Below are 12,324 nucleotides of genomic sequence, written 5' to 3'. Positions count from 1 at the left end.
GAGTTTGGGGGGGGGGCTCCCTCATTTCTTCTTCCTGGCTTCCAGGACTAGGGGATAGGATGGAGAGGACACCAACCCACATGCTCACACAAAACCATCCAAACCTTAACAAAGCGCATCTCGCAAAACAGGTAATTTCTCTGAGACTATATGCTAATTGTAAAAAAAAGATTGAAAAATTCACAGACACATGGAGCAGCAGAGAGGGAAATAATGCCACAGGCAACCACTGGTAAGCTGGCCCCGTTTTCTTCTATGTAAAGTGACGCATCTTTTATTACATTTTTAAAATCTGACTGAAGGAATACATCCCAATCCTTTCTATTGTCCATTTTCTCAAGTACACTGTTGAAGAAGGTTTCTGTTGTGGCATCGTGTTAACATTAATACCGATTTACCCTTGCTGGTTTGGTTCAGTGAATAGAGCATCGGCCTGTGGACCAAAGGGTCCAGGTTCGATTCGGGCCAAGGGCACATGCCTGGGTTGCAGGCTCGATCCTAGTAGGGAGCGTGCAAAAGGCAGCCGATCAATGATTCTCTCTCATTGATGTTTCTCTCTCTCCCTCTCCCCCTCTCTCTCTCTCTCTCCCCCTTCCACACACACACACACACACACACGAGCTCAGCTGGGCATTCGTCCAAATGATTCATATTAAATTCTAGCCTCACTGATATTTCTATCGCTCTCTCTCCCTTTCCCTTCCTCTTTGAAATCAATAAAAATATATATTAAAATTTTTTTAAATAAAATTAAATTAATACCAATTCATATTGTCAGGAAATGGACCTATGCTGTATCAGCATGGAGACTAGAGGTATTCATTCTCATGTCCAAGGCTACAGCCACAGAAGGGCTTCTGGAACACAGTGGCCAGCCCTAGGAAACGCATCTTTCCCTTTTATCTCTGAAAGCTGGTGGGTCGCTGGAAGAAGTGGCCAAAGGCCCCACCGCCCATGCGAGGTGGAGTAAGGAGTCTTCAGTAACAAGAAGGGAATGTGCTTATTTATGACGTTGAGCTAAACACTGGACGTTTCCCCTTTGTCTTTCTCCAGCTGGAAAGAAAGCCAACGTACAGCGCTCACCCCAGCCCTCCTCCGCCCCCGCTCCCCCGCGCAGGCTGCTGCTTATTTCCTACATGGCTCCCTCCTGCCCTCCCTGCCCGGCAGTGCCACTCCGTCACACTGGGCACTAATTAAAGCCACAGGCAGGATTTGTGCAGTAATTGGCGTTCCTAGCAGAGGCGTTCTCTTCATTCCCTTTGTCTCTGTGCCTCTTTGTTCCTTCGTGGAACAGCTCCAGGCCTTCCTGCCTCCTTCCTTCTCTCTGCAGTTGGTTCCTCAGCTGCCTGAACAGCACGGCTGGTGACAGTTCCTAAAAGCTTGATGTATGGGTGAGGAGGAGTGGGGGCATCTTAGAGCCACCTTGTCCTGGGCTCGGTCACGCCTCCCAAAACGCCTTCGTTATACATGGGGATCTCAGATCCCATGCTGGATGCGTGAATAGCCAGGAGCAGTTGCGCCAGCCCTCTTTTATTTCTGCCATTTTTTGCTATTGTCGTTTCAGTAAGTGATCTCCTGGAAGGAGTGTGGGCAGTCCTTGAAAAATTACAGAATCACAAGCTGAGAACTAAAGTTCAGCCTTAACCGGTTTGGCTCAGTGGATAGAGCGTCGGCCTGTGGACTGAAGGGTCCCAGGTTCGATTCTGGTCAAGGGCATGTACCTTGGTTGCGGGCACATCTCCAGTAGGGGGCATGCAGGAGGCAGCTGATCGATGTTTCTCTCTCATCCATGTTTCTAACTCTCTATCCCTCTCTGTGGAAAAAATCAATAAAATATATTTAAAAAATAAAAAATAAAGTTCAGTGCCATTCAGTTCTTGGAGGATAGTGGCGGGCAGGGTGTCATCAAGTCGCATGTAGCTGAGGTTATGGCATTGCAACCCTTAATCCCTGTGTTCTCGGAAGTGGACACAGTGGGCTTTTTACCTTCTCACCTGTGTGGTGACTCCGCTTTCGACGACTTAGCTTTAATTAGGATAGCATTTTGCTTTTGGTAGAGGTGCTACTAAAATACAATTGTGAAAAGAATTCCTAATTGGTTGGGGCTTTTCGTTTCTTTGTTTTTGAACCAAACCACCGGGGACCCTAGAATATAGTACTAGATCTTTGCTTTGTGGTTTGGGGTGGGGGGAGATCATCCATTTCCTGATTCTCCACAGCTGTAACTCTTTCTAAACTAATATTCCGTCCCTGGAGCCTGAAACTCCAGCTAACCTGCGGGCAGATGATGTGAAGAGTGATGCGGCTTGGCAGGCTCACTGCAGGACATTCCAAGGCCGATTTTGTTTTTACTTAATGCTATATAGAACGAGTATACGGCTCTATGAAATGAGATATGTGGCTTTATGAAAACAGTTTCAAGTTTGCATGGTTTATAGCATATTTGGGGTAGGCGCGGTCTTAGGCAGTTCATGCATTTTCTAGAATGTAGGGGAAAGACTTTGGCATGTTGGCATTCTGAATCTGGTCTTAATTTAAAATAATAAACTTCTATATGAATGAAGAGAGAGCTGTCACCACCTGAAATAAATCAGTCACATAGTTTAAACTGGTAACTGCAGAATGTTCTTTTAAACCATCTTGCATGGGATGTCTTTGTCTTCATTTAAAGACACTTCCAACTTTAAAAATCTACAAATCACCCCCTTAAAAAAATCCTTGGTTTCTTTTTGAAGAAGGCAGCCTAAGTTATTTCGTGGGGGTTTTTTGTTTGTTTGTTTTCAATGAGTAATAAGAAGACATCAACCAAAAGCATCCATATTCATCAGGAAGAATGTTGTTCCAAATGTCGGCCTCCTTCAATTAAGAGAGAACTTTCATGACTAACACTTTGTGTTTAATATCAGGAATAAGTATGCCCAGAGGTTAAACATCCATGTTCTTAGCAGTGTTAGGACCTCTGCTAAGGCAGAATCAGACAGAGGGAGTGCTGTGGGGGCTTATTCCCTTCAAGTTAACTTTCTGTTCTTTTAAAGGACGATCATCTATTCAGGACAAGAGTAAATACTGTATTGCCTTGAGAGTGACTTCCCAATGAAGAATCCAGAACTCACTGTTAGCCCAGAGCAGCCTCCGTATCCCTAAGTCAGAGGATACTAAATGCTAAGTAATCTGGTAAACACACAGACTTTGTGTTTCCATAATCTTTCTTTGTGTAAGTGGCGTTCGTCATTTGGCTTCTCAGAGGGTCTCAGCTCCTGAAAGAGCCTACTGAACAGAGGGACATTCAGGGGTTTTCCTGGTTTCTGCGCCCGCAGCAGACCGGGCCAAGATCAGCACGCCGCAGGATGTCATTAATTGCCTGCCTGGCGGGCCGGGTGGCCATGCCGTCCGTCCCACGCAGCGCCCTCCCCTGCAGAGCTCCGGGAAGCAGCCTGGACGTGGGCTTACGCCTTTGTTTCCTCCTGTAGGAGGGAAGGTGGACCCGGGTGAGAAGTCGAGGCCTCTTCCCCCTCTGCCCTCAGTGGGTGCCGCGTGGGGCTTGGTGTGGGCAGGAGGGCCACGTCCTGGCTGGGCTGATGTGCGGGCTGATGGGAAACCTCTCTTCCCCGGTCTGATCCCCCAGCTGGTGACACCGAGGGCCCTGTGGCTCCCCCATCCGGAGTGTGAGGGCCGGGAGGTGGACATCAGTGCCTGCAGCGTGCAGGATCTGAGCGTGTGTTTCTCATTTTTATGTAATCTTTTGGAAAGTTGTCTTTTTTTCATCCAACAAGGATATCTTGAAACATCTGCTTTTGTCCTTGGGTAAAAGTCAGGAATCTGACTCCCTTGGGAATTTCTTTTCTTTTTGTGACAGCTTAGACTTTTGGTTGCAGAAAAAGCCTGCTCTTCATCTCCCGAAAATATATTTCAAGGCTGTCTCCCATAAAAAGCAGAGAGAATGGCCCTGTCATTCCAAGAAGATAGGGCCAAAGGCTAGAAACTCCCCTTGAACAAAGCCAGTGTTTGCACTCGGGGGAGAGACGGGCTGCATCAGAAAGTAAGCACTAGCCCTAACTGGTCTGGCTGAGTGGATAGAGCCTCGGCCTGAGGACAGAAGGGTCCCGGGTTCGATTTTGGTCAAGGACATGTACCTTGGTTGCAGGCTTGATCCCCAGTAGGGGGCGTGCAGGAGTCAGCTGATCAATGTTTCTCTCTCATCAATGTTTCTCTCTATTCCTCTCCCTTCCTCTCTCTAAAATCAGTAAAAATATTTTTTTAAAAAAAGTAAGCTCCAACATAAAGCAGAGTTTAAAAAGAGGAGAACGTCTGATAACAGAAGTGTTTTGTAACCATGTGGTTCAGCGGTGTGTGACTGTCTGTGCCTGGTTCCCCATGCCCCCCTCCCCCCCGAAGGCGTGTCAGGTAGGCACGCCCCACCTCCACAGTGCCAGGAGGATATTGTCACAGCCACCACGCTCATCATGTTCTGGAAACCAGCCGCCTGGTGCTAACCTGGCCCAGCCACAGATCACGGGCACTGAGCGATCCCGCCCAGCCGATGAGCCAGGGCCTGGATGATTCATTGCAGTAGATTCTACTAAAGTCCTTACATTGATCAAAACTAGTCCATTCTTCCTGTGGTTCACTATCAATAATGCCTCTTTCCTCATTATTTCATTTCTGAAGTGCTTTGGCAAGATGCCATGTGCTGTTTATCTGATTGGCCAAGCAGAGGATTACACCATCTTCTTTCATTTTTCTATTTAATTTCTCTATTGGAAATGCAAGTGATGAGATTCAAATGGAGAAAGACCTTTAAATGAGATGGTTTCTGCCTTGGCTGGTGTTCTCAATGGTTAGAGCATCCGCCTGGGCAATGAAAGGGTTGCAGGTTCAATTTCTGGTCAAGGGAAGGTACCTGGGTTGCAGGTTCGATCCCCAGCCCTAGTTGGGCTTGTGCAGGAGACAACCAATTGATGTGATTCTCTCACATTAGTGTTTCTCTCTCTCGCTCGCTCTCGCTCTCTCTCAGTGTAAAACATATACTAAGTTGAGGATTAAATAAACAAACTGCGACCGTTTCCTGACTAGAAATTCTGGCAGCCTTCCCCTCACAAGCATGAGTTCGAGAGGAAAAGTGATGCTTGGAGTTTTGCATTTGGTGGTTGGCATAAGCATATTTTCCAGCAATTATGTAATGTTTTAACTCTTTTCAGAAACCGCCCTGAAAGTAGCCTTTAGGTTCTCTGAGAGTAGAAGATCGAGTTGGCACGTTCTGTTAGGCTAGATGGATGTCACAGACCTCGTTTCTCTGCTCCTGGTCAGGTGGTGTTGAGGAGGCTGCTTTCTGTTCTTAACGTGGCCCTTAGGGCTAGAGCACAAAACAGGGAAACTGCTGTGTGCATGCGCCCACACTCCTTGCTTTCAGCCTCCACAAGAAGGTAGAGAATTGTTTCTAATTGAGTCCAGTTGTTTCTTGCTGAGTCTGTTTTCATTAATACCCGTGATTGCAGTATGTTGTGTTCTTTCATTCAGGGGTCCAGGAGGTGGGCTGCAAGTGAAGGCTCCCCTGTGAGTTGGGCGGGGCGCACAGGGAGTGAGTGTGTTGGTCATTTGTGTGCAGGCAGCAAGGACCATGTGTTCTTCATTACAGCGTGAGCGCGGGCCCTGCTGTGCTGGACCTCTGGTTGAATCTAGGGGTTTGTTTTTTTTTTAAGAAAGCTGGGGAAATTCTTCTCCTTCATGTTTTCTGTTTTCACATCATATTTGAAAGCAAGCACAGAATTCACATTTTCACATCAAGGACCCACAGTGAAATATTTCACCAAATTGTGAACTAATGTAAAATGTTCACCCAGTGTTCCCTTGCCTCATTTTCAGCCATGCCCATCCTGCAAAACTAGTGTCCAGTGCCTCTGGACAGCCTCTAGCTTTTTTAAAAGAGTCTTCCCCGTGTTAACATGAGTTTGTGTGAGACTCACAGCCCAGAGCGGAGCCTAGAACACCTGGACGCAGGTGTGTGCAGAGAAGCGGCGACTTGGTGAGGATGCAGTGCCCAGTCCGAGTCTGCATTTCAGCCCCTGATGCGTTTTTAGTCTGCACTGGAGCAAAGTAAGGATCGCTGACTCGCCCCTAGAAGAGGGCCGGCACATAGGAAAGAGTAAAGTAATACCTAAAATGAAAAACTAGAAGGCAATCAAGTTTTCAGACACTCATTCACAAATAGGGTATAGATTTAATTTTAAAAAGTATTCTAGAAAGACCTAATTCTATATTCTGAATCACCAAAAGTGTGACCGTATCTGGACAGGTCAGTTTCCTAAAATTCCCCAAGAAATACCCCAGCTTCGACTTACTCCTCAAACCTTGTCAGCCACTACACCTAGCACTCGCATATGGAGGCGAAGTGATCACTGTTAAGATTGAGAGACGATTCCTGGAACTGCAGCTTCCAGAATAATTTACAGATCACCTTACTTTTTATGTAATCTTCAGGAGGATTTCTAGTGTGTTATGGTCTATTTTGTTTGTGTTTATTCCAAAAAAAATGGTTACCTTGATCCCAAAAGCAGGCGAATTAAAGTCCAGTTTGAAAATCATAAAGATGAGTCATTTACACAGAAAAATTTGCTCTAGACTATCTGGACCAACCCAGGCAGCAGCCCTAAGCTAACAGTCACTTGCTCTTTGCTTTATAAGTCACTTACAGATCTGATTTTCATATGTACATGTCAGCCTTCCTGGTGTGGTAGAAGAGTTTTCTAAATAAAAACATGGGTTTGCTGAATTGAATTCTTGACAAGACAAAGGTTTAGTAGACTAAGTGCCCCTCACTAAACCCTGCCTGGTCTGTTGGATCATTGTCTGTAGTTATCTTTCTCTGGCACATCGCAGTCACTGATAAATAAAGATTTCTCTAAGTCTTTACGACCAGAATGTAATCCGCACTTTGCGTGGGACATGTGCCGAGCCCTGAGTTGGGCTAATCCAGGTCAGAGCGGACGTGCCCGACATCCTGGCGTTGTCACCTGGGCAGATATGGTTGAACACCACCCGTGGACAGAGAGATGGGCATGTCTTTCTTTAAAACGAGCCAGTTAAAATTGTTCCGGGAGAGGCTGGAGGAGAATTAGAAATGCGAGACAGCCCGTTATTGGGAAGCCTCCCCGTGTCGAACGCGTGCATCTGTGCGGAGGCCGCGCCTCATCAGACATGACTGGCGGTCAGCGTGGGTCCCTTGTGCGCGTTTAGCGGACGGTGTGTGGCGCGCGGGAGGCCTGTCCCAGCAGACGTGCAGGGAGGGTGAAGCCCTGTGACACCAGCCGTCCAAGGGCGCAAGCTTCGCCCGGTCTTCCTGCTGCTGCTGCCCAGGGGGCTTGTCTTCCTCCCACATGTCCCAGCTCCACTCTGTCCTGCTTTCTTCCTCCTCTTTAGCAATTGCTTTTTCTATGCAAAAATGTGAGTATTGCTTCATCCGCGTGTTAGGCTCTCCGTTTACAAAGACATTTTTGTTCCTTTCCCCCAGCAGCCGGGTGAGGAGCCAGGCATTTCACAACCAGGACACGGGGGCCTTGTGAGAGATACCCAGGCCCAGTGCAGGCCCCCCAGGGGGGCTCGAGCCTCAGCCCCTTCCTCCTGAATGCCCATTGGTCTGTGCAGTGAGCACTGTCAGGGAAAGGCAGGCTTTAAACTCTAAAGCGCAGCATAAACACAGCAGCAGACATCTCTGCCCCTGCCATGTGCGGTGGAGACAGTGGAGGAGACACACTGAGCCCTGCAAGGAAGTGGGCAGATCTGGGGACAGTCCGAGTCAGAGGCCGGAGTTGGTATTCAGGGCTCAGTCCTGCTCCGCAGTCCAGTTTTCACTCCAAACACTCAGAAGCATCTTTAGATTTTTCTCTTCTGAAAGCGAGGAGAGAGTTAAAATGAAATGTGATCCTTCGTCTGCAGCTAGCAGGATATGGACCCTTTCCTTTTCTTCTTACGTGTTTTTTTTAAAGTGCTTTATTAATCACAGATGTCTCAAATTTACAGTCTGGGACTGGAAGACGATTTCTCTTCTCCCAGCAGTTTTAGGGGAGTGTGTGTGTGTGTGTGTGTGTGTGTGTGTTCACGTGGAGGAATTCTTTCCTGTGTGGGGCTGAGGGTCAGGGCTCAGCTTTGCCCTCCTTTCTTTAGCTTTCTCATTACTTCAAGAAGAAATCTAGCGTGGACTTTGTGTGAACTCCAACTTCAGCCAAGAAGCCGTCTCCTTGGGGTGTTTTCCCCTCAAAATAAGGCAAAATCGACTTTAATTGATTTTTCTCTCTCGGGGCTTCAGGCAGCTCACAAGTGACTTTCTCGTACACACTTGAGCATTTTTTAAAATGATTTGATGTTCTGATCTCTTTATGCTGATGTTCCCTTATTGAGGGGACAAGTTATTTTTTTAATTACAAACAGAATAAAGTAATTCAGTAGGTTTTTTCATTCATCCTTCACCTAAAAATGATTTTGAGAATGTCTGAGCATGCTAAGCTCAGCAATTGAGCATCAATGCATGAACCGGGAGGTCACGGTTCGGTTCCTGGTCAGGGTACAGACCTGGGTTGCAGGCTCCATTCCCAACAGGGCACGTACAGGAGAGAGCCTATCTGTGATTCTCTATCATCATTGATGTTTCTCTCTCTGAAATCAATGAAAACATAATTTTTAAAAATAATAAAAATGGACAAAAATTCCCTTCTTGGTTTATCTTTGCTGCTAGCATTTTTCTAAGTCATAAATATTCCAGCAGAGTGAAGTAATGTCAGGCAAGTGATGTGGTGCAGAGCTGTTCAGGAAGCCCTGCTGTTCCCTGTAGGGCATTGGTCTGCAACACTTCGAGCGTGGCCTGGTGCTCTGCCCCTTCCTGGTCCAGGACGGTCCATCCAGGCCACGGCCGTGTTTAGTGCTCGACCTGCCAGTTGAGGGGGAGATCTCCTTTGAACCTGCTTTCCAAAGTGCAGAGGACCAAATCCTAGGCGGCCGAGCCCACAGAGAGAAGCTAGGACACGACGTCTCTAATTTCTTTTTCTTTTGAACCAATTTGTACAACTACCAGCTCCTAGAATGCCCTGAACATCATCCACCTAAAGCAGTGGTTCTCAACCTCCTGGCCCTTTAAATACAGTTCCTCATGTTGTGACCCAACCATAAAATTACTTTCGTTGCTACTTCATAACTGTAATGTTGCTACTGTTATGAATCGTAATATAATATCTGATATGCAGGATGGTCTGAGGCGACCCCTGTGAAAGGGTTGTTCGGCCGCCAAAGGGCTCGCGACCCACAGGTTGAGAACCGCTGACCTACAGGCAGTCCTGCTGAGCAATCCAGTGTTGACTGTAACACGAAGAGGCATCTTTAGACTTTCCCGTTCTGAAAGCGAGGAGAGGGTTAAAATGAAATGTGATCCTTCTTTGTCTGCAGCTGGCAGGATATGGACCCTTTTCCCTTCCTTCTTATGTGGGTCCCCGAACTGTTAGTGACAAACCGCAGGTCTGCTCTCCCACAGATGCCCGCCGGGTCCCTGCCTTCAGGCTCAGGCCCGGCCCTCGCTGCTCACCCCGGCCAAGAGCTCTCTCACTTTTCTGTAACCCTGCGAGTTTGGGCAGACAAGGAGACTGAGGGTTCCTGGTAGGCATCCTCTTTCCACTTAGGATTCATGTTGTCTGCTGCATTGCTCCCATGCCAATGCCCCCGATCCCCATTTTTTAGGCACAGAAATACATGTGCAGTTCATTTGTTCACGTAGGTGGTGTTCCCCATTATTCTGATGTCTGAGTATCTGCTTATGAGTGTAAAGACCTAAAGTGTATATGGGCCTCGGTCCTTTGCCTGCCTTCTGGTCCATAAAAGACACGGCAGCTCTCCATCAGTGACACCTCGCCTCATCCAGGCCTGTCCAGCGTGTTGCCCCCACCTCCACCGGTGCACCACCTTCATAGGTATTTGTCTTGGGCAGTTATTCAACGGAGGGCATATACATTGAAGAAATGACTGTTCTTACTGGTAACATATGGATTGTGAGTCAGCTTGGCCGATTTCTTTAGGCCGGAGATTTCTGATGTTTCCGTTTGGCACTTAATAAGCACCTACTGTGTACAAGGCCCTAGGAGTACAAGTCACAAGACAGATGAGCCCTTGCCCTCATGGAGTTTACATTCTCTAGTACATGGGTGTTAGGCCTGACTCCTTCAAAGGCTGGCTTCGGTGCTGCCTCCTCCACGGAGCCCTCCAGGATCACTCCACCTGGTTCCATTTCTCCTCAACCTCTAACAGGCTGAGACTCACGTATAGCATGTGTCCATTCTTCCCTGTACAAAGGCTGTGTGACTCCAGGAAACACTGTGGTCAGCCCATGTGGGGAGGAAGTGGGTATCATTCATCTCCATCAGGTGGCAAGTACAGGGCCTGACTCTGAGTCAGCACATTAAATGACTGAAATATGTCACCATGTCTTTCTAATAGTTAGTACTTGGTTGAATAAATTATCACCTGGCATGTGGGTTATCCAAACCCTCCTCTTCCTGGTCCCTCCTGTTCTCACTGAGGGTTGCTGAGGCACATCTCCTTCCTGTGACCTTTATGAGACCCTCAGCAGTCTCGCTTCCTGGATGTCAGCTTAATGGTGTCATTCCCCCCTGCCTCCTCCAGATGGCATCTGCGGAAAATAAAGCTGATGGGGAAGTGTTTCAGTCACTCATTTAAAAATAAATAAATAAAATAAAAAACATGTATGGTTATATGTGTTCCTACACACACATATACCAGACATATGGAGGGGGAGAGGGGATTACTCTTGAGCAGAATGGTACTTTGATTCATTCAGAACCAAAGTCGGCCTCTGAGAAGATCTAGATTTTTAAGAATGAGAGACCCTCTTTGAAATGCCTCATTTGTTTATGGACGATTGCACCCTCTGCCGTGGGCGGCTTGGGCCAGGGGAGGGATGGGACAGCCATTAGTCGGGGCCCCGCTGTCTCCTCCAGGCGTCTGGAGCTTGAGTGGCAACGGCTGTGGCCTCTCACTAATCACAGGTTGGGAGGAAGTGACTCCCTCCCTTTTTAAGTGTCTCACATAATGGCCTGCAGGCCACAGAGGTAAATACAGCAAAGGCAGGTGTCTGTCTGGAAGAACCTCTCCAATGGCTTAGTTTCATTTATTGTTGAGACTTCAAACGATTTCAGAAAATACGCATAGTGAATGCTCTTCCTCCTGCCATCCCCTGTGGCAGAGCCCGGGTTCGAGGACTCGGGAGAAGGCCCCCGTCCACGGTCACTGGTTTTCCGTTTGCACGGGAACGCCTCACACATAACCCAGGGTCTGTTGAGTGTCAGCCGTTACCAACTTTTTTTTACATCTCCTTTGTTCTCCTGAAAAACCATCCGCTCGGAGTTGACTACATTTAATGTTTGAGATCCGAGGAGAAGTTTGGACATACTTTCTGTAAGTGTTTTGGTTATTTGAGGAAGAACTCCTCCTCCTCACATATTTCTTTAAAAAATGTGTTGTTTAGTTCATTGTTGCTGGTATGGACTCCACCGTGGGAGGCAGCTTGGCTGAGGCTGAGAGCAAAGAAGCACACGCCTGTGTAGTTTCAAAGTCTGGCTGTGAGCAAGGGGGCACGGGGAGCTGCCCAGCACTCCCGCCAGCCTGGCCCCGGCCACTGGTCACCGACACTGCACGTTCCAGAGCTGCTGTTTGTCACAGAGTCCGCCCGGTCCAATGTACACGTGCACACACGCACACGCACACGCATGCACACATGTTTCTTTACTGAGATGTACTTTTCTTCACTGGGAGTGAGTCAGACTAATACACTTATCCAACGGGATTAGTTTTTAATTTCCTGTAAATTCTTCTTTAAACCATTCTTTATTGGATTTTGTTTATCAAGAAAATGAGTGAAAATAACTTAAACATCCCATCCTACAGTGCCTGTGACCTTCTCCGTGACAATGACATTTTAAAACTGTGACAGTGATACTGATTTGGAGACTTGGGATTTTTTGGAGGGGGCAGTACATCCTGAGAAAAATCGTCTCTAGTGTAACTCAAGTGTGTGAAGCATTTGAAAAGCGTGTGTGTGGGACCGGCCTGCCCTGTGGCGTTTCTGCCCGTCGGGTGAGGCACGCACTGGGCGGTGCTGGGGCTTCTTGGTAAATGGCCCGACTTGGACGCTGGGCGGACTGGGGCCACACGGTCACGCGTTGTTGTCTCTCTCTGGTCCCTGCAGACTCGCTGTCCGTCTCCAGTAACGATGCCAGCCCGCCTGCCTCCGTGGCCTCCCTTCAGCCCCACATGATGGGGGCCCAGAGC

The 12,324-nt window shown here is 47.8% G+C and overlaps 1 protein-coding gene across 1 annotated transcript in view; it reads left to right on the top strand.

Moving 5' to 3' along the window:
* TRIO (trio Rho guanine nucleotide exchange factor) overlaps positions 1-12,324 on the top strand; it is a 205,763-nt gene that overhangs the window by 156,636 nt on the left and 36,803 nt on the right. Inside the window, 1 exon segment of the mRNA XM_015567633.1 lies at positions 12,242-12,324. Coding sequence (XP_015423119.1) covers positions 12,242-12,324 — 83 coding nt within the window.

The sequence above is a fragment of the Myotis davidii genome, unplaced genomic scaffold, assembly GCF_000327345.1.
Source record: "Myotis davidii unplaced genomic scaffold, ASM32734v1 scaffold143, whole genome shotgun sequence".
NCBI classification, from domain to species: Eukaryota; Metazoa; Chordata; class Mammalia; order Chiroptera; family Vespertilionidae; genus Myotis; species Myotis davidii.
This window is presented reverse-complemented; position numbering and strand designations above follow the sequence as displayed.